Source organism: Ahaetulla prasina, chromosome 2 (genome assembly GCF_028640845.1).
Source record: "Ahaetulla prasina isolate Xishuangbanna chromosome 2, ASM2864084v1, whole genome shotgun sequence".
NCBI lineage: Eukaryota > Metazoa > Chordata > Lepidosauria > Squamata > Colubridae > Ahaetulla > Ahaetulla prasina.
Window position 1 is genome coordinate 17,697,283 of NC_080540.1, and position 21,840 is coordinate 17,719,122.

General features: G+C 42.2%; 1 protein-coding gene across 10 annotated transcripts in view; it reads right to left on the minus strand.

The window, feature by feature from the left end:
- Nucleotides 1–21,840, minus strand: part of LOC131191688 (C-type lectin domain family 2 member D-like) — a 68,318-nt gene that overhangs the window by 41,020 nt on the left and 5,458 nt on the right. For 7 of the 10 annotated variants that reach the window (XM_058170087.1, XM_058170085.1, XM_058170089.1 and 4 more), the window contains 4 exons: nucleotides 11,943–12,260; nucleotides 11,261–11,322; nucleotides 9,348–9,446; nucleotides 5,058–5,144 (listed from right to left, as the gene is read on the minus strand). In XM_058170087.1, coding sequence (XP_058026070.1) covers nucleotides 5,058–5,144; nucleotides 9,348–9,446; nucleotides 11,261–11,322; nucleotides 11,943–12,019 — 325 coding nt within the window. In that variant the 5' untranslated portion in view covers nucleotides 12,020–12,260. Of the gene's footprint in view, nucleotides 1–1,231; nucleotides 1,609–5,057; nucleotides 5,145–9,347; nucleotides 9,447–11,260; nucleotides 11,323–11,942; nucleotides 12,261–21,840 lie in introns of those variants that run through there. The other 3 variants (XM_058170092.1, XM_058170088.1, XM_058170091.1) reach the window with 3 other exon arrangements.

Below are 21,840 nucleotides of genomic sequence, written 5' to 3' on the forward strand. Positions count from 1 at the left end.
GAAGGCACCTTCTGGGTCATCTAGTCAACCCCCGCCCAAGCAGGAGACCCTACACCAGTGATGCTGACCTTTTCGGACAGTGTCCAAAGCACACCCGAACCCCTAAACAGTCGGGCCTGCCCGCTTCCCGATTGGTCACGCTGTGATTCGGGACCGGCAGGCGTGCCCCACTTCGCTTTCTGGGGCAAGAAGCGCGGCGGCCGGGCTCCCCACAGTACAGGCACAATCCCCTTGGCGCCCGGTTCCGCCTCCTGGGCTGTCAGGCGAGGTCTGGCCGCCCCAACTCCATGGGCTCTTCCGCAGCGGTTACAAAACGGGCACCCGGGTGCTGGTGGCAGGAAGTGGGGTGCAGATGTCGACGGAGGGTCCCGGGGTGCGACGGGACGGTCGCCGCTGCAGACGGGCATCGAGGCGGAGACAAAGGGCACCAAGTTGTCGAGGGTCCGCGGCACCTCCACCAGCTCGTCTTGCAATTCCTCTGAGAGTCCCTCCTGAACGCGCCCACCAGCGCTGCATCATTCCAGTCAGAGTCCTGGCACAAAAGACGAAATTCGCGATGTACTCCTGCAGGGGCGCTTCTTGACGGAGTTCCTGCTTGGTTGCCGCCAGCATTCGAACGGGTCCTCATACATGGTGCGAGGTGCTGCCAAAACGCTGTTGGTCCGCCAGCAGGGGCTGTCCTGGAGCAAGAGGGGCGTGGCCCATCGAGCAGCCGAGCCGAAAGAAGGTTAATCACGAGGCCACCTTAGCCCGGTCGCCTGGGAAATCCTCTGGCCTCATAGCCATGTAGAGCTGGCACTGTCCCAAGAAGGTCGGGAACATCTCAGGCTGCCCAGAAAACTTATCCGCACGGTTATCGGGCACTTGCGACGAGGAGGAGGAGTGGAGGATGGGGGCTGCAGGCATTCCTGGCAGCAAGTTGGCCTGCCAAGTGAGCCACTTGCTGCTGGAGCTGTTGATTAGCCGCTTGTAGCTGCTCTAACTGCTGCTGTACCTGCTGCTGATCCATCTTTGGTGGAAGATGTTTTAGTCAGGTCTTGGACAAAATGTTCTGTTTCCTCCCCAATACTCCCAGCAAAGAGTCAGTCAGAGGCCTTCCTTTCTTTTATTTACATAGATAAATGTCCTGGCCACGCCTACCCACGGGCCTGCCAAGTTTCTGGAGATAACGAGGAAATTATAGATAAGGCCAGAATTACTCACGAATATATTCTTCCCTACATTGATACAGTTAGCTTCGCCAAATTCATTGCTTTGTCCAAGACAAAAAACCAGGAAGTCCCGCCTCCTATTTATAGTCTCTGCAGATATCACTGCAGAGACATGCATGACAATCATTCCTTGGCTTTATCCCAATGCTTCCTCTGCTGCGCGCGCCGGTCACGTCTGCGCAGTCTTGCATCACTCCAAAACTGTTCTTGGGGCGTTGCCAAATCAGAAGAAGGCTCGAGAGAATCAGGCCTTGCTGGCCCCTCCTCCTCCCTTTGAGTGGGTGCCAGGGAGAGAGAGGGCCCAAGAGAAGCAGGGCTTGCCAGGTTTTCTCCCTCACTTTCTGAATCATCTGAGTCCAGGAGTCCGGGTCCAGGAACCTGGGTCGCAACAGTTTACCTGTAAATACAGCTAGTGTTAAATGCAGAAAATGAGAACGCAAGATGATTCAAAAGAATACAAGTTTATTGCATGATTGCATGTAGATTCTCTACAAGAATCTGAACTACCAACTGTCAAACAAATTGACGATAGATAGGAGTCAATGGAATTCAAGGTAGGCTGGACTTAGATTAGATTAAAAGTTGGAAGGGACCTTCTAGGTCATCTAGTCCAACCCCCCGCCCAAGCAGGAGACCCTACACCAGTGATGCTGACCTTTTCCGGACCGAGTGCCCAAAGCACACCCGAACCCCTAAAATGCAATGTGCATGCAGCCCCCGTGCCTGCACGTGTGCCCCCTGCACACACCCCGCCCCTGCATGCATGTACGGGCAGCTCTCCGCACACGTGCCCCGCATATGCCCTGCACACACACACACACATGCCCTGCCCTGTGCATGCATGGTCGGGACCCAGCTGGCCAGCGGAAGGCACGTGCGGATGCGTGGCAGAGCTGAACTGTGCCGATGGCTCACGTGCCATCAGAGAGGGCGCTGCGTGCCACCTCTGACACGCATGCCATAGGTTCGCCATCATGGCCCTACACCTTTTCTGACAGACGGCAGTCCATCCTCTTATTGAAAGCTTCCAGTGATGAAGCTCCCACAGCTTCCATTGATTGATTGCTCTCACTGTCAGAAAATTTCTCCTTATTTCCAGATTGAATCTCTCCTTGTTCAGTTTCCATCCATTATTCCTTGTCTGGCCTTCAGGTGCCTTGGAAAATAGTTTTGACTTCCTCCTCTTTATATTATATTTATATTATACATTTATATTATACATTATAACACAAGTAATTAATTGTTTTTTTCTCTCTCTAACACAGGGACCTAATCCAAAATGGGTCCAAAGCAGTGGTGGGTTCTCAAGAACCACTAGTAAAACTGGTGGGGGGCTCCAGCCACCAACCCAGACGTCGTCAGAAAGCTTCTGTGAATGCACAGAAGCACGCGCGTATGTGAGCAAAGCAAGCAAGCGCAGGCGGTCCCATTGCAAACTGGTAGTAAAGATAAGTAGAACCCACCCCTGGTCCAAGGGACTTGAGATTGATGATGTGCTCCCTCAGGGTCAACCTGGTCGTCTCTTACAGGTGGTCCTCAATTATAGGTAGCCTTCAATTACTGACCGCATTTGGGGCTGGCAATTCCACCATTAAGAATAGGTTTGTAAAGTGAAAAAAATCACATGACTGCCCAAGTAACAAAGGCAGTTACTCTGTCAGTTCGGGCTGGTAGTTAAACAAATCACCACAAGCAACATCGCATGACTATAATTTGAGGACTTCCGACCAGCTTCCCCATTGACTTTGCTTGTCAGAAGTTGCCAAAAACTAGAACTAGTAGATGAATTTGTGTACCGATAGAATTCTTATTAAAAGTGAAAAATGGATGGAGAAAGTTTAAGAGTGCAAAAGGTAGTAAAAAGGAGGAAGAGGATACGTGGTTTGTTGCAAGGGATAAATGTCAACAAAAGTGAAAATGGCTTGTGTAGAAGAGTGTAGTTGTCAAGGTTCCAGAAAAACCTCTTCTGCATAAAAAAAACTCAGAAGCCATTGTCTTTCAGAGTTCTTTACTAGCATGAGGAAACTGGCACACGATGAGTGAAATTCCAAAACTGAACTTCCGGATCCTTTTCCCAGTTATACAAACCCCAAGAGTCCCACCTCCCTAACCCCTTTGCTGGTCACATGGTCCCACGTTCTCCCAGTTCATTCGAATATCTTCTCGCCACTCCTCCTGCAGATGTGAACACCATCTGACCTTGACCGCTTGAAGAATGTTACCATACCCCTCAGCCCTCCTTCTTCCCCTCAGGGGAAAAATGTGGCAGCGTCTGGAACCCTAAAGTCTAGTATGGTTTCCAGGCCTGACAGTAGTACTGCCTATTTTGTTGTATGTTCTTTGAAACTGGCATCAGATGGGACTTAGGAGGTGCCTTTTCTATTGTGGTGCCTTCCCTGGGGAACTAGAGCCATGGTGGCGCAGTGGTTAGAAAGCAGGCTAATTCTGCTGACTGCCGACTGCCAGCAATTCGATCCTAACCGACTCAAAGTTGACTCAGCCTTCCATTCTTCCGAGGTGGGTAAAATGAGGACCCACATTATTGGAAGCAATATGCTGACTCTATAAAATTGCTTAGAGAGGACTGTAAATCACTGTGAAGCGGTATATGAGTCTAAGTGCCACTGCTACTAGGTCCCCCACATCCTGAAATTTGACTGGCTCAAGTTAGCTTTTAGGAAAGCTTTGAAGACCTGGCTATTCTCTTGGGCTCTGGGGCCAGGATGCTACATGAGCTTCTCCTGGGAGGTGTCATAGATGTTGGCATGCCCAATTGTGTATTTCATTGTGATTTTTAGTTTTTTTTTACCAAATATATTGTCATTGTATTTCTATAGCTATTCACTGCCTGGAATCCTACTTCTTACAAGTTGTATCACCATATATATTCTTTAAATTAATGCTCCCAAAACCTGTTTCTTTAATCACGCAAAACCACTTACCTGAAAATTCTTTTTATCCAATGTCAGGTACTCTTAAATGAATTTAAATTTCCCCATTGGAATAAGGTAATAGGGTTCTTATATCATTACCCAAAGAAAGACAACTTTCACCCAATTTTGGGTAATTTACCCAGGTTTGGGTAGCACTGCTTAAAAAAATAAATAAATATGGAAGTGAGAGTTCAGCAGGTCAGGAGAAACATAAAAGTAGATCAGCTATCATAAGAAAATATCAAATTTGACGTAGCAGTTAAGACATCAGACTAAAAACTGGGAGACTGTGAATTCTAGTTCTGCCTTAGGCACAAAGCCAACCTTGAGCCAGTCATTTTCTCTTAGCCCAAGGAAAGAGGTAGAGATAGGGGCAAGCTACTTCCAAAATTTTGCCAGGAAAACTGCAGAGACTTGTCTTGGCAGTTGCTGGAGTTAAGGCTGGCAGAAAGGCATCATAAAAGAACTTCTGAAAAAAAGCTACACTATGAATGGATTACTTGAGTGTGTGATATAAAACAAATTCCAACGCAAATTTGTTTATGTTGGATCTTACAGTCTTCCTTCCTCCCCTCCATTCACTCTGTAACTGCTTTGGCTTGTCACACAATAATCTTCCCTTCTTGGGACATTTGTGAGTGCCCCCCCCCCAAAAAAAAGTCCAGATGGCGATCACAGAAGTGGAATCAAATTCCTTCCAGGCAACATTTGAAAAATGTACAAAGTCCAATTTTCAACAGCACTGCAGCAATCTTCACCTTGACTCATTTGATACACCTCACCCCCAGTTGCTATTTCCTTCCAAATTGTTTTGTGGTTTAAATTCACACATGTGGTGATCTTCATTTAAATGATAACCACAGCAGCAACAAAACTATGGAGAAAGTTAAAAGAGAAATGTGTCAATACTTACCAGCCAATGGTATAACAGCGAAAAAAGTTACAATTGCTACAGCTACAGCTACAGCTACAGTGAATTTTTGGCCCTTGTGTATGACCGCTGAAAAATAGATAGGAAAATATTAGATGTTCATTTCATGATGACCGTTTAGATTTTTTAAAATGTTTTTATTGTTTTATAAACCACTCAGGGTTCTAGTCAAACTAACATAACATAACATAACAACAGAGTTGGAAGGGACCTTGGAGGCCTTCTAGTCCAACCCCCTGCCCAGGCAGGAACCCTACACCATCTCAGTCAGATGGTTATCCAACATTTTCTTAAAAATTTCCAGTGTTGGAGCATTCACAACTTCTGCAGGCAAGTCGTTCCACTTATTAATTGTTCTAACTGTCAGGAAATTTCTCCTTAGTTCTAAGTTGCTTCTTTCTTTGATCAGTTTCCACCCATTGCTTCTTGTTCTACCCTCAGGTGCTTTGGAGAACAGCCCGACTCCCTCTTCTTTGTGGCAACCCCCGAGATATTGGAACACTGCTATCATGTCTCCCCTAGTCCTTCTTTTCATTAAACTAGACATACCCAGTTCCTGCAACTTCATATGTTTTAGCCTCCAATCCTCTAATCATCTTTGTTGCTCTTCTCTGCACTCTTTCTAGAGTCTCAACATCTTTTTTACATCGTGGAGACCAAAACTGGATGCAATATTCCAAGTGTGGCCTTACCAAGGCATTATAAAGTGGCACTAACACTTCACGTGATCTTGATTTTATCCCTCTGTTTATGCAGCCCAGAACTGTGTTGGCTTTTTTAGCAGCTGCTGCACACTGCTGGCTCATATCTAAATGGTTGTCCACTAGGACTCCAAGATCCCTCTCACAGGTACTACTATTGAGCAAGGTACCACATATACGGTACTGGTGCATTTTGTTTTTTTTGCCTAAATGTAGAATCTTACTTTTTTCACTGTTGAATTTCATTTTGTTAGATAGCGCCCAATGTTCAAGTTTGTCAAGATCTTTCTGTAATTTGAGCCTATCTTCTGGAGTGTTGGCTATTCCTGCCAGCTTGGTGTCATCTGCAAATTTGATGAGTTCCCCATCTATCCCCTCGTCCAAGTCATTGATGAAGATGTTGAAGAGTACTGGGCCTAAAACAGAGCCTTGGGGTACTCCACTGCATACTTCCCTCCATGTGGATGTAGTTCCGTTGAGGACTACACGTTGAGTGCGGTTGGTCAGCCAGTTACGAATCCATCTGGTGGTGGTGCTGTCTAACCCACATTTTTCTACTTTATCTAGTAGTAGGTTATGGTCTACTTTATCAAATGCTTTACTGAAGTCCAAGTAAATTATATCAACAGCATTCCTCTGGTCTACTAATTTTGTCATTTTGTCAAAGAATGCGATAAGATTAGTCTGGCATGATCTGTTTTTGACAAACCCATGTTGGCTTTTGGTTATTACTTTGTTTGCTTCTAGGTGTTTGGTGATTCGTTGCTTGATTATCTTTTCTAGAATCTTCCCCGGTATTGAGGTCAGGCTGATAGGTCTGTAGTTTCCTGGATCTGTTTTTTTTCCTTTTTTGAAGATGGGAACTACATCAGCTCTTTTCCAGTCCTCTGGCAGCTCCCCTGTGCTCCAGGATCTTTGAAAGATATAGTTCAGTGGTTCTGAGATCACGTCTGCCAGTTCCTTCAGAACCTTGGGGTGTAATCCATCCGGTCCTGGTGATTTGAACTCGTCTAGGTAGACAGGTGTTCACTTACCATTTTCTTCCCTATTTTAACTTGTGTTTCTAATCTGTTTTTTGTAGTGCTGTTTTTGATAGGTTGGATTGTTTTTTCCTTTTGTGTAAAGACAGATGCAAAATATGAGTTAAGTAGATCTGCTTTCTCCCTGTTGCTTGTCATCTTCTTGCCACTTTCTCCCAGCAATGGGCCAATTGTTTCCTTGACTTTTTTCTTGTTTTTAACATGTTGGAAGAAGCTTTTTTTGTTATTTTTTACTTTTGTCGCTAGCCTTTGTTCATTGTGAGCCTTAGCTTTCCTCACTTCATCTTTACAGGCTCGGGCTATTTGCTGATATTCTGCCTTAGTTATTTGCCCCTCTTTCCACTTTTTATATTTGTCCTTTTTGTCTTTCAACTACAGCATAGTAAATTGGATGTTGACAAATTGCATTTGTCTTTCAACTACAGCATAGTAAATTGGATGTTGTTTTCTGACTTAGCTGTTGATCCCATCAAGATAAACCCTGAATGCAAGTGGTGAAATCCAAATTTTTTACTACCGGTTCTGTGGGCGTGGCTTGGTGGGCATGGCAGGGGAAAGATATTGCAAATTTTCTCCATTCCCACCCTACTCCAGGGGAAGAATACTGCAAATTTTCTCCATTCCCACCCTACTCCAGGGGAAGAATACTGCAAAATCTCCATTCCCACCCAACTCCAGGGGAAGAATACTGCAAATTTTCTCCATTCCCACCCTACTCCAGGGGAAGAATACTGCAAAATCTCCATTCCCACCCTACTCCAGGGGAAGAATACTACAAAATCTCCATTCCCACCCTACTCCAGGGGAAGAATACTGCAAAATCTCCATTCCCACCCTACTCCACGGGAAGAATAATGCAAAATCTCCATTCCCACCCTACTCCACGGGAAGGATACTGCAAAATCTCAATTCCCACCCCACTCCAGGGGAAGAATACTACAAAATCTCCATTCCCACCCTACTCCACGGGAAGGATACTGCAAAATCTCCATTTCCACTCCAGGGGAAGGATATTGCAAAATCTCCATTCCCATCCCACTCTGGGACCAGCCAGAGGTGGTATTTGCTGGTTCTTTGAACTACTCAAAATTTCTGCTACCGGATCTCCGAACTATTCAAAATTTCCGCTACCGGTTCTCCAGAACCTGCTGGATTTCACTCCTGCCTGAATGTCCCTCATCTCCTTCTCTCTCCCTCTATAAACAGAGGTGGGGAACTATGGCCCCTTTATGACTTGTGGACTTCAACTCCCAGAATTCCCCATCCCTGCTCTATAAGGAAAGGTTGAAGAAGCAGTTCGTGTGACTCCCAAGGAGCATAGAAGCACAGCCCTGGTGTCTGTTGTGTGTGGCCTTCAGGTTTCTTTCTCCACAGAACAGATAAAGTAGATCTGGAATGGCTTGCAACCTCCATCCATAGTTGTGGGATACACAAACTCAATCTCAATCCCACCACTTCCAAAGGTGCTTTTTCAAGAGGCAGCTGGACTTCCTGTTTTTTCTTTGAAGACGTTTCACTTCTCATCTAAGAAGCTTCTTCAGATGACTGAATGGTGGGGAACGGAAGGATTTATACTACTTGCAGACAGCTGGTCATTTGCAGTGTTTTAGAGGGTCGTGAAGGTCACCTGGTGGTTTATCTGTGTCCTCAGGGTAACCTGAGTGGTGAAAATGGGTGTGGAGCCTTATTGGAACTTTGAAAAGGACTGTGTTGTAGGCTGGAGATAAGATGATGTCATATCCCTATCCATTGAGAGCGAGCTGTTCAATTTCGACATAGATGGCTTCTTTAACCCATTTCAAACCAGCAGATGGGGTTTCGCTCGTTTGCAGGACCCGGTTTCTGACGCGCCATGGACCAGTGCAGTTCGCAGCCCAGGTGTTGAGGACTTCTGGCATAGAGGACAGCAGTGAAAAACAGAACATGCCATCCTAACCTACTCATCAAGACTGTGCTGGTGCAGTGGTTCGAATGCAGTACTGCAGGCTACTTCTGCTGAACTGCCGGCTGTCAGCAGTTCGAGTCTCACCGGCTCAAGATTGACTCAGCCTTCCATCCTTCTGAGGTTGGTAAAATGAGGACCCAGATTGGTAGATGGAAATATGCTGACTCTGTAAAAACTGCTTAGAGAGGCCTGTAAAGCACTATGAAGCGGTCTATAAGTCTAAGAGCTGTTGCTACCGTCCCCAACAGCATTTACAGCAGTTAACCAAATCTTGTTCTTTGAGACAAAGATATTATTAATTCCTTTCCCCTTGGAAGGATGTTCTGGGCTTCTGTCTCCAACCCTAATAGGGGCAGGATTTCTGTCCTGAAGATTATGTGGGAAACTTACCAAAGCTACCATGTTGGCTTAAAGTCAGTTTTGTGTGAGATTTTTCTTTTCAAAAAGAAATCCCAAATTCCTCTCCTCAAACCAGGAAAGAAAGTGAAACAAAATCCTGGTTTTTACATAGGGTGGCCCAGCTTCACCAATTTTGTTTCATTACTTCCCCCTCCAAGATTACAAAGGATCCCAGGCAGGTATCTACCTTTGTTTTTACCAGCATTCCACGCACTCTCTGCATCAGAGCTTCCAGGAGAAGATGTACTTGTCATCTCAGGAGTCAAGCTACGACAACGATCAGAAACTAATATCGAAAGGCAAAAGACAATATATAAAGTTATGATCTAGTTTTGCTATGGAGAAGACACTGCCCCCCCCCAACACCCAATCAGGGTTTCCCTCTCAGACAAAACAATTTAAATAAATATTTTAAGTACAGTATTTTTTGGAGTATTTTTCCCCAAAAAAGGCGGTGAAAATCTGGGTGTGTCTTATACTCCAAATATAGCCCCACCCAGTTTCTCATATGCAGGTTTCAGAGGCTGAAAAAAGCACCAGAAACGAAGCTTCAGGAAAAAAGCCCCCAAACAAAGCTTCAGAAAAGAAGCCCCCAAACAGAGCTGCAGAGGCTTTTTTTCTGAAGCTCTTTTTCTGAGGCTTTCAGAGGCAGGAAAAGAAGTTTTTTCTGAGTTTTAGAAGTTTCAGAGACAGGGGAAAAAAAAAAAAGCAAGGCAAGAGCTCACAACCAAGGAACCTGCTGCTAAAATTCACCTCTGGGAAGAGCTGATTGAGGGTATTCCGGGAGGCCAATCCACCTGCCAATCAGCTTTTTTCTTATTTTCCTCCCCAAAAACTAAGGTGCGTCTTATACTCCGAAAAATACAGTAGCTGAAACCTCACAAAATCCCCAAATCTTGCACTGCTGAATATTCACAGGCAGAATTCAAAGTGACTTGCAAAAATCTCCTATGAGTTGATTATTTTGCAAGATTTCAGGTGATTTTATATTAGGGGTGGCAGGGGTGAAATGTACTTACCTTTCCTACTGGCTCGCTGATGTTCACATGTCTGTGCGCGCGCCGTCATCTGCACATGCGCAAAGCCTTCTGTGCATGCGCAGATGGTCAAAACCGGGATGTTATGACGTTCTGGTTTGGGGAGGCAGAGCATCCTGCTGCTGGCGCTACCGGCTCTCCGAACCACCTGCTGCCGGCACTAAAAGCTCCCGCGAGCCGGATAGAACTGGCAGCATTTCACCCCTGCAGGTTGGTCTCCATGTCGTAGGACAAAATCGGACCTAGATGTGGGCTATTTTACTGCTTTTGAGGTGCGCATTGGAAGGTTTCCTTGCTTTTGCACAAGCAGGTATGTATATTGCTGAATTCTATCTGAAACTGACACTCCAGTCCACATTGAATCCCAGTTGTGAAACTCTCTTACTCAATGAAATAAAAGGGCCGTGATAGCTCAGGCTGGTAAGAAGCCTGTTATTAGAACACAGCAGCCTGCAATTACTGCAGGTTCAAGTCCCACCAGGCCCAAGGTTGACTCAGCCTTCCATCCTTTATAAGGTAGGTAAAATGAGGACCCAGATTGTTGGGGGGGCAATAAGTTGACTTTGTAAAAAATATACAAATAGAATGAGACTATTGCCTTATACACTGTAAGCCGCCCTGAGTCTTCGGAGAAGGGCGGGATATAAATGTAAACAACAACAAAAAAATGAGCCTCTCAAATCTCAGAAGATCATCTGGAAGAGTCCTTTCAGATGCTCTTCCTGGTTCATTAATTTTAGAGTATTTGGTTCCAGTACAGTTCTCAGCATAAGAAGCAGGGATGACTAAAGAAAACAATCCTACAGGTAACCAATTATCTTACTAGTTTTCCCCAATTCTACCTTGAATCCAGTCATCTCCAGATATTCAGATCAAAACTTCCCCAAGTTTGCTTTTTCAACTCATGCCTGCCTTACTTTTTGTTATTCCTCCACTTAGTATAGAAACCAACATTTTTAGCTATATAATCAATAAGAGTTTTCTCCTCTGATTTTATCAGTACTCTAGGGGTTTTCTCCTGCTTCCTTCTCAGGTAAGTGTAAGAAAGATTTGAATACCTCACCTTTAATTGTTCCTGACATCTTCCAACTTTTCTGTGTTACAAACAAAACATCAGGGTTCAGACTGCATGGAAAGAAAAGAATTTGGTATTACTTATTCCTGCACAGGAGTTTTTTCATTCATATATTATATATTAATAATTAGAGAGATAAAGATAGCTATATAGCTAGATAACTACTGTAGATAAAATACTTCCTTAAACTACTTAACTTCAAAGTGCTGCCCTCCACTTGAATCTTATTGACTGGAATGGCCAAAGGTTATGGGACCTGATATCCAATACATCTCTTGGGGACTTGATTGAGGAAGGCAGCTTTAGACAAGAAAACTCACACCTGGTTGTATGAAATAAGTTTTGACCCATCCACCCCAGGGTTTTTTAGTCCCGCTGCAAACATCTTTTCCATATTAAGAATCTCAGATGCTTTAACTAGATTTGTAATGATCTGAACCTGAAATACTGCACAATGTACAGTTAAAAATTATAAATGAACAGAATGACTTTTTAAGTGAGGTAGTTGTAATTAATGACCATAACAGTTATATATCTTATCTGAAACTCTCAGTAATATTGAGAAAAACACTGGAGTCATAATGACGGGTTGTTGTGACTCCAGCCCCCAAACCTGGCCCATGCCTGAAAGTGACTCCGAGAGTGAGGGGGAAGGGCCGGTAAGGCTTACCTTGGGAGCACCGATTCCTTTGGCCCGGCTCCAGGAGCCAGAACCAGGCCAGTCGGAGGACGTAATGAGGCCGTCATCCCCTGATTCCTCCCTTCCTCAGGCTACGCCTTCAGACCCAGCTGATAATAATAAGCTTGGATTGACCCGTGCTTCAGAAGATTAGAGAGGCGGCGTCATCAAAGGGAAGGGTGGGGCAGGAGCCACACCCCACAGGATATATAAGGAGCTTTGGGACTGTTCTCACTCCACGGGAAGCAAAAATTTAGCTGAACCGTTTCAAAAAGAGCTGAAAGCTGATAAGAGCTGTGAATCCACTGGCTGAAGGCCAGCTCGTCAATCCAAAGTGGGGAAGGAGACAGAACACGAGTATTAATATACCTCTGGTGGCTCACAAACTAATGCAGTCTGTTATTAAAACTAAGTACATACTAGATGGACATTACCTTACAGACGACCCCCATCCCGTTAAAGACCTTGGAGTTTTCATGTCAAATGATCTAAGTGCCAAAGCCCACTGCAACTACATAGCAAAAAAAGCTCTAAGAGTTGTAAACCTAATTTTATGTAGCTTCTTTCCAAAACACCACACTACTAACCAGAGCATATAAAACATTTGCTAGACCAATTCTAGAATACAGCTCACCTGTTTGGAACCCTCACCACATCTCTGACATCAATACAATTGAACGTGTCCAGAAATATTTTACAAGAAGAGTTCTCCATTCCTCTGAAAACAACAAAATACCTTATCCCACCAGACTTGAAATCCTAGGCTTAGAAAACTTGGAACTCCGCCGCCTTCGACAAGACCTAAGTTTAACTCACAGAATCATCTATTGTAATGTCCTTCCTGTCAAAGACTACTTCAGCTTTAATTGCAATAATACAAGGGCAACCAATAGATTTAAACTTAATGTAAACCGCTTTAATCTAGATTGCAGAAAATATGACTTCTGCAACAGAATCATCAGTGCTTGGAATACTTTACCTGACTCTGTGGTCTCTTCCCATAATCCTAAAAGCTTTAACCAAAAACTTTCTACTATTGACCTCACCCCATTCCTAAGAGGACCATAAGGGGCGTGCATAAGCGCACAAACGTGCCTACCGTTCCTGTCCTATTGTTTTTCTTTTCTTCTTCCTATATATGTTTATATGTGTATATACTATATAATCTTTTTGTATGATGTTGTGACAAAATAAATAAATAAATAAATAAATTAACAGCATAACTGCAGGTTCAAGTCCCACCAGGCCCAAGGTTGACTCAGCCTTCCATCCTTTATAAGGTAGGTAAAATGAGGACCCAGATTGTTGGGGGCAATAAGTTGACTTTGTATATAATATACAAATGGATGAAGACTATTGCTTGACATAGTGTAAGCCGCCCTGAGTCTTCGGAGAAGGGCGGGATATAAATGCAAATAAAAAAAAAGAATATATATATAATCTAATCCTGAGAGCTCAGATAATCATATAAACATATATCCATATTTATCACATTATTTTTTTAAAAAGTATGACAAGGCTATGGATTAGAAAAATGCATTTAAGAATGATGCAAGAAATGAAAGTGACAGAGATATTGCATAATATATACATAGGAAGAAAAGACAGTTGCAGAAATATGGTAAAAGAAAACAATGAACAATTAAGACTAAAAAAAGCACAGAAACACAGGATTGTGGTAGAAATAGTTTTAGAACTGGATAAGGAAAATTAAGCAGCGCGTAAAACAGCAAATGAAAATAAATATAAAAATAATGAAACAATTCAGAATGGAATAGAAGAAATGGAATGATCGGAGGAAGATTTTGGAGATGTTTATGAAACTTAGAATGCTTTAAAGTTTAAAATATTATGTCCATTCACACCCCACCCAAATGCTGAAAACAAATGTAGGAATACTGAAATCTACATCATATTCCTTGAAAAAGGGTAAACATAAGCACGCAATGTAATTATAAAATGCATATTCAATTTTTAATGTGTGTGAAGACTGCATTTGCGACTGTTGAAAGAACCCCATATTTGTTTGTTTGTTTGTTTATTATTTATTTGATTTCTATAGCTGCCCATCTCAGCTGACTCTGGACGGCTCACAATTCAAAAACATATTATAATTAAAACTTAAAAATATTTTAAAACAAGAACAGTAAAGAAACCCATTAAAACAATAAAAAACATTAAAAACATCTGGCCTGTTAACAATATAGCCAGGAGGGGGAACCTTGGTGCATATAGCATGCCCTAGACTCAGGAGCATAACCAGGTTTTTAAATTTTTATGGAAGGCTAATTAAGAGTTAGGGCCATTCTAAACTCTGAAGAGAGGATTCCACAGAGCAAGGGCTGCTGTAGAAAAAAACTTGCCTTCTTAGTCCCCTTTAGCTGACATTCTTTGGCTGATGGATCTGCAACATGCCTGTCCTATTTGATCTAACTGGGTATGTAGAAACTTTGGGGAAAAGGCAGGGGTGAAATGCTCCCAGTTTCGACCGGATTGCCCAATCCAGTAGCAATGGTGGCGGGTGGTTCGGAGAACCAGTAGAAAAAATCCCTGCCCGCCTCCCCTCCCCATTCCCAGCTGAGCCGCACGATCATCAGAGTTTTTTGTTTTTTGTTTACTTTTAAAAGCATTTTTTCTTCGGCCGAAAAAGTAAAGTAGAAAAAAAAAGCTTCTGAGGATTGCGTGACTCAGCTGGGATTGTCAGAATCTTTTAAAAGCATTTTTTCTACAACCTCTTTGGCCGAAGATGTTGTAGAAAAAATACTTTTAAAAGTAAAAATAAAATAAAGAAGTTGGCCATTCCCACCTAGTCACATTACCACCCCCCCACCAAGCCATGCCCACAGAACCGGTAGTAACAAAATTTCACCAATGAAAAAAGGCGATCCTTCAGGTACTCTATTCAAGGCGATCCTTCTGTTCGCTATTCAACAGAAAGTTGGCAGGAGGGATAATTAAAAATACAGAGAGATCTGTTTGTAAAGCATGCATGTAATAAGGTGTTTGGGAGAATTGCACAGGATGCAAGAAGGAACTTAGAAATATTTAAAACAGTAAAATCAATCCAGTAGTTAGCATTGTTGCAGAAAACTTACGTCTTAAAGTGAGGAGACAAGACCACGAAGGATTTGAGAAACAAGAATTAATTTATTATTTGCGCAAATAGGACACAGACCCCCACTTGGGTGGAAAACAAAGGTCTGAGCATCGAGCATGGCTTAAACATAATCTTTTATACTTTTTGGTTATAGACATTGCCATAAGAAAAAAGAAGTTATCCTAATTGGTTGAAATAAACAAAAGCCCATATATGGTCTACTCTTATCATACACCTTCTGCATACACGTGTTACTCTCGATGCCCCCTCCTCTTTGCCACATAGTTACAAGAACAGTTTGTAGAAATATTTCTGCACTTTCCCGAAAGCTTGCACTGTGGGAATAGAACGGGCATTTGCAGTTTCATATACATGCAGGTTGTTTAGATGGCTGACCACTAGATGGTAGACCACTACAGCCGGACCGTGTAGAATCTTAGCCTCTACCTATGACTCATCCCCAAGGAATCTCTGCCCTTGCAAACACCCTGACACACACTGGTACCAAGAGATATAACAGCAGAAATAATTTTCTATCATAGCAGGTATCTATCTCAGCTTAGCACTCATTGAATAGGCAGCACCTCAGCCAATCATATATTGTTTTATTGTACATGCATCTTTACTGACCTATCATGATGCTACATGTATGTATCCCCTTGTATGAATTATAATAAAAGGGAGCTTTGGACTTGACTCTGCGCTCTCATCCCGAGGAAATCTTGTGTGATGACCCTCATTATTCGGCTCATTTCATGAGAAGCCCACCAGGGAAAAACTGCAACTGGTGACCCCGATGTGATTCTGCAAAGAATACATCCTTGGACCTCTCATTCTCATCGCCTGGAAGAGGCTTGTGCACACGATATCGTCCGAAGCAAGACGAATATCCCCTCGTGAGTATGGGAGGAGGGTTTTCTAAATCGCAAGCAGTCGCACTTGCAGGAACTTAGAGAACTAACCAAGTCCTCAATTGTTATATTAAAAAACAATGGGAAATTACTCCCTATTTTGACCAAATCTGACCTTGTTGAATTATTGTCCTATATTTGGAAACAATGTCCAGCATATCTGGAAAAGGGCTCGCTCAAAGTGATTACATGGAAAAAATTGGGTACCTATTTCCATGAAAATCCAAGAGCCTCTGCAAAAATTCTGTCCACGTAGCACGTAGTCCTTGAATGCCTCAGTTTACACGAAAAAGGACTCGCAGACGCCACTTAGCCACCTGGAGAGTTGTCAGGACCTCCGCCTTATCAAAAAATGACTCAAAAGGATCCACAATCACATTCATGATTTAAACTGCTGAGTTTTCTCAGACAACTTCCCCAGGTCTGTAAATGTTGTTTGATGGTGTAAAGTCCATTTATTAATATGTCTAAGCTCATACCTGCCAATCAAGAGACTTAAACAGAGGCTTGAGTAAAATAGCATTTAATTTTGATCAAGCTTAAATGGTTAGCTGTTCCGAACATACTCAAGATACATGCAAGGAAGAACTACGGACTCATGACAGAAAGCCATGTTCTCTTATACACAAAAAGTCATAAATCCTCAACTCTGGTATCTGCGTATTCTGGAATCTGGTTTGCATGTTCCCATAGTATAAGTCAGTGAATGTAAACTAACTTCTGGATTTACATCGGGTCACACAATAGTAAGGGTCACTGAATGTAATCTGACTTCTTTCTGTGGTGTTATCTTTTCCATTTGTCTTCTTAATTACCACTTGATTTCCTGGAGGATGATTCTCAGCCAGAGTGGGGTGGGGAGAGATCAAATGATGGACTCTGACAATTTCCAGAGACTGTCATTGGTGGGATGAGGTATCAGTAACAATTCAGGAATTTAGTCAGTGTGACCTCCATAACCATCCATGATGGCATATTTATGTTCTAACCACAAAAGGGCACAATATATATATGTCAGTGTTATGGGAAACAGATATTTACCATGTGCAGTTATACAAACAAGAGACCAAGACATCAAATATCATTAGTAAGTTTCCTACTAATTCTAGTATTTTAGTATATATGTTCCCTTCAATGGTGTGTATGTATGTGTGTAACCATTTTCAGACCTGCATAAGAATTGTAGAGATAATTGTGATGCTTGATTTGCATGGAATGTGTGTATGTGCAAAACTCATTGAGAAGGTGTGAGATTTCTGTGTTGTCTTTTGGATTTGCAAGAAATGTGTGCATGTGTGAGAAATTGTCTCTGCATGTGTGTGTGTGTGTGTGTGTGTGTATCTGTATGCATAAAGTTTCGTATGCAAGCAGTCAGGTACTTTTGAAAATAAATTTTTTTTCCTTTTGCAAGCAATGAGTTATTTTTGGATTTTTCTTCTTCATATGCATGAGAGTGTCTTTGCAAGCAGCGAGTTACTTTTAAAAAAAAATTTTCTCTGTCCTCGCTGGCTTATCTTAACTACACACACACCCCTCACTCCTTTTTGAGCCAGGGAAGGGGATGGGCGAAGGGGGAGAACCATTCACCCCCACTCCATTTTTTTTTCTCTCTCTTCTTTCTTGTCTGAGAAGGGAGGGACAATTAGGCTCTCTGGAAGCATTGCTTTTGTATAAAGCTATGTAAAAATTATACAGATATATTTTCTTTTCCACCCTGAAAACACTTTTGATTTTAATTTTTAACCATGAAAACAATTTTGATTTTGATTTTAATTTTTAATTTTTCTTTTTTCTGGAACTTTTTGAGGTTTAAACTGCCTGATTAAACCTATACCTTTATAAATGTTTTCAAAGCACAGAGTTGGCTCAAAATGTGTCATTTAGCTTTGTATTTTTGAAGCTGTTAACATACATAATAAGAGTTGGAAGGTACCCTTGGAGGTCTTCTAGTCCAACCCCCTGTCCAGGCAGGAAACCCTACAGCATTTCAGACACATGGCTATCTTCTTTTCAATAAATCAATAAATTTATTTTCAATAAATCACTAGAGATGTGCTATGTTCCTTCTTGCTTCAAACACTCTACCATCATCCCAGTGCCGAAGAAGCCCACCATCAAGGAACTGAATGACTACAGACCAGTTGCTCTAACATCTGTAGTCATGAAAACCTTTGAAAGGCTAGTGCTTTCCTACCTGAAAACCATCACAAATCTGCTCTTAGACCCCTTGCAATTTGCATACCGAGCAAATAGATCAACAGATGATGCTGTTAATATGGCTCTGCACTACATCCTACAACATCTTGAGTCTCCAAAGACCTATGCAAGGGTCCTTTTTGTAGACTTTAGTTCAGCATTCAATACCATCATTCCAGACATTCTTCTAACTAAGCTAAACCAGCTACAGGTACCGGAACAGACTTGTAAGTGGATCACAAGCTTCCTAACAAACAGGAAGCAGCAGGTGAAGCTAAGCAAGATCACATCAAATACCTGTACAATTAGCACAGGGACCCCGCAAGGCTGTGTGCTCTCCCCACTTCTCTTCTCTCTGTATACCAATGACTGCATCTCCAATGATCCATTTGTTAAGCTACTGAAGTTCGCAGATGACACAACAGTGATTGGTCTCATTCGAGACAATGACGAATCCGCATATAGACGAGAGGTCGAACGACTAGCCTTGTGGTGCAACCAAAACAATCTGGAACTGAACACACTCAAAACCGTAGAAATGGTGGTAGACTTTAGGAAAAACCCTTCCATACTTCCACCTCTCACAATACTTGACAACACAGTATCAACAGTAGAAACCTTCAAATTTCTGGGTTCTATCATATCGCAAGATCTCAAATGGACATCTAACATCAAAACATCATTAAAAAGGACAACAAAGAATGTTCTTTCTGCGCCAACTCAGTAAGCTCAAACTGCCCAAGGAGCTGCTGATCCAATTCTACAGAGGAATTATTGAGTCTGTCATTTGCACCTCTATAACTGTCTGGTTCGGTTCTGCAACCCAACAAGAAAACACAGACTTCAGAGGATAATTAGAACTGCAGAAAAATAATTGCTACCAACTTGCCTTCCATTGAGGACCTGTATACTGCACGAATCAAGAAGAGGGCCGTGAAAATATTTGCAGATCCTCGATCCTGGACATAAACTGTTTCAACTCCTACCCTCAAAACGACGCTATAGAGCACTGCACACCAGAACAACTAGACACAAGAACAGTTTTTTCCCGAAGGCCATCACTCTGCTAAACAAATAATTCCCTCAACACTGTCAGACTATTTACTGAATCTGCACTACTATTAATCGTTTCATAGTTCCCATCACCAATCTCTTTCCACTTATGACTGTATGACTATAACTTGTTGCTGGCAATCCTTATGATTTATATTGATATATTGATCATCAATTGTGTTGTAAATGTTGTTCCTTGATGAACGTATCTTTTTTTTTATGTACACTGAGAGCATATGCACCAAGACAAATTCCTTGTGTGTCCAATCACACTTGGCCAATAAAATTCTATTCTATTCTATTCTTATGTATGAATGCATATTTTTTTAAGCATAAATCTGTTCTTTGAAAAATGCACTCAGCTTTTCCTGAGACAAACAGACAAACCCAAAAGCTTACAAAATGTTTTTTTTTTTTGAATCAGACTCAATGTGCCCCTTATTTGCTGTTTGTATTGTTTATTTTTCTTTTTTAGCAGCACAAGATGTGCCCTGTTTTAGGAACTATTTCTGAGATAAGTTAGAAAGTTACAGGACGTAATAAGTTAGAAAGTTATAGGATGTGAAGAGAGATTTAGGAGGATGTTCAGATACTAGTGCTGAGAAGATTTTAGAAAAGTATGAGCAAAGTAAGACAGATGGTGATTTTGCTAAGATATAATGTGATTTGTTTTTGGAAGATTTTGATAGTATGGATTTTGTTAGTGAACAACTTCCACACATGATTAAAAAGGGTGGGAGTTGGGTTTTTATTGATTGTTTGTCTTTTTCTCTGTCTTCCACATAGTACCTTTGTTAAAAAACAAAACTGAGATTTGTATGTAAACCACCTCCCCAAGTTGTGTCATCTCTTCTTTGTCCCTGCTTTTGTGTGGGTATGAATTTTAAAAGTGCTGGAAAGAAGAAAAATGACTTTTTGCCCAGGTGAACAGAGTTCAACTTTCTTTCTTCTCTGTACTTTTGTTTAAATGATTTCACCTGTCATCTCCTTCCTGAAGCATGTGAATCCAGCTACTTTTTCTCATATGAGAATATATTGTACTAGTTTATCTGTTTAATGCTGATACGTTGTTGTTTCTTTTCAAGTTCTACCTGCAAGCTATCTATTCCCCCTTGGCCCTCTCCCTAATCTTCCAACAATGCCTTTTCTCACCCAAAAGGGAGGAGGAGGGGATCCCTTCTCATGTCTGTTAAACATGTAACGATCAAAACACTTTTTTTCAATTCCCAGAAGACAGTTGGTTCTTTCTTGTTTAATGTATTCATGTAAGGATTGTATTTGAAAAGTCCTGCTGAACTCATCACCTGGGGACGGGGCTATGCTGCCATCCAAACCAACGGTGAGACCTTGTCGGTCCCTGATCGACATATCCGTCCCTACCATCAAAAGATTGACACTTCCCTACTGAGTCATACCAGCAATTGACTCTCTTCCTACGGGAGACACCTCATCATGCGGATACTTTCCCTTTTGTCCTTTCAATCCGCCCTGGTGCTGTCATACTTCCCACCTGCTACATCAAATTCTGCCCATCAACCGCAGAATCTGACTTGGGTTGTCCTGGATACGTATCATGACCTTCTTAACTCCACCTCAGCACTTCAGGTACCAGGCTCATGGTTTCCCGATTTGTATTTTGACTTTGCACAAATGCTACACGGTACAGAAGGCCACAAATTTATACAAAAACATCATTTCTACATATCAAAGAGTTGGACAACAACAGCGAAGACCTCATCTCCCTCCCGCTGGAAAGCATGGAACCTGCAAAGGATAACATCAGTCAGTCACCTGAGTGCAGATACAACTCGTGAATTCTGCTATACCGAGCAGGACTATTTTGAAAAAACAAAAACAGAGGACCATGTAGAATCTTAGCCTCTACCTATGACTCATCCCCAAGGAATCTCTGCCCTTGCAAACACCCTGACACACACTGGTACCGAGAGATATAACGACATAAATAATTTTCTATCATAGCAGGTATCTATCTCAGCTTAGCACTCATTGAATAGGCAGCACCTCAGCCAATCATATATTGTTTTATTGTACATGCATCTTCACTGACCTATCATGATGCTACATGTATGTATCCCCTTGTATGAATTATAATAAAAGGGAGCTTTGGACTTGACTCTGCGCTCTCATCCCGAGGAAATCTTGTGTGATGTCCCTCATTATTCGGCTCATTTCATGAGAAGCCCACCAGGGAAAAACTGCATTGCACCACCATATATCTGCCCAATAGTATACTTCTGCTTTCTAAGTGACACGTTGACTTTTATACAAGTTGGTAATATCTGATCTTGTTATAATCCTAACAAATAAACATAAAGCACTTGTATTATAAAGCATTGGGGTCTTGCTTCATTCCCCCCTCTTGTGACTACACTATTATCATTAGATTAACGTGTAGTCTCAAACTCATAATCCAGAGAACATTGCTCATCTGTGTTAACCTGTTCATATTCCCATAATACCATAGCCTGGGCCGTGGATCTCTTTTCAACCAATAAAAGGCACTATCCAATACTATTGGATATAGTTTTAACAAATATAGGTAGCTTAGGGAACCATCCAAAGAAGACCTCCCCCAGATTAAATCCCTTCCATGTTTGAACCGGTACATGTG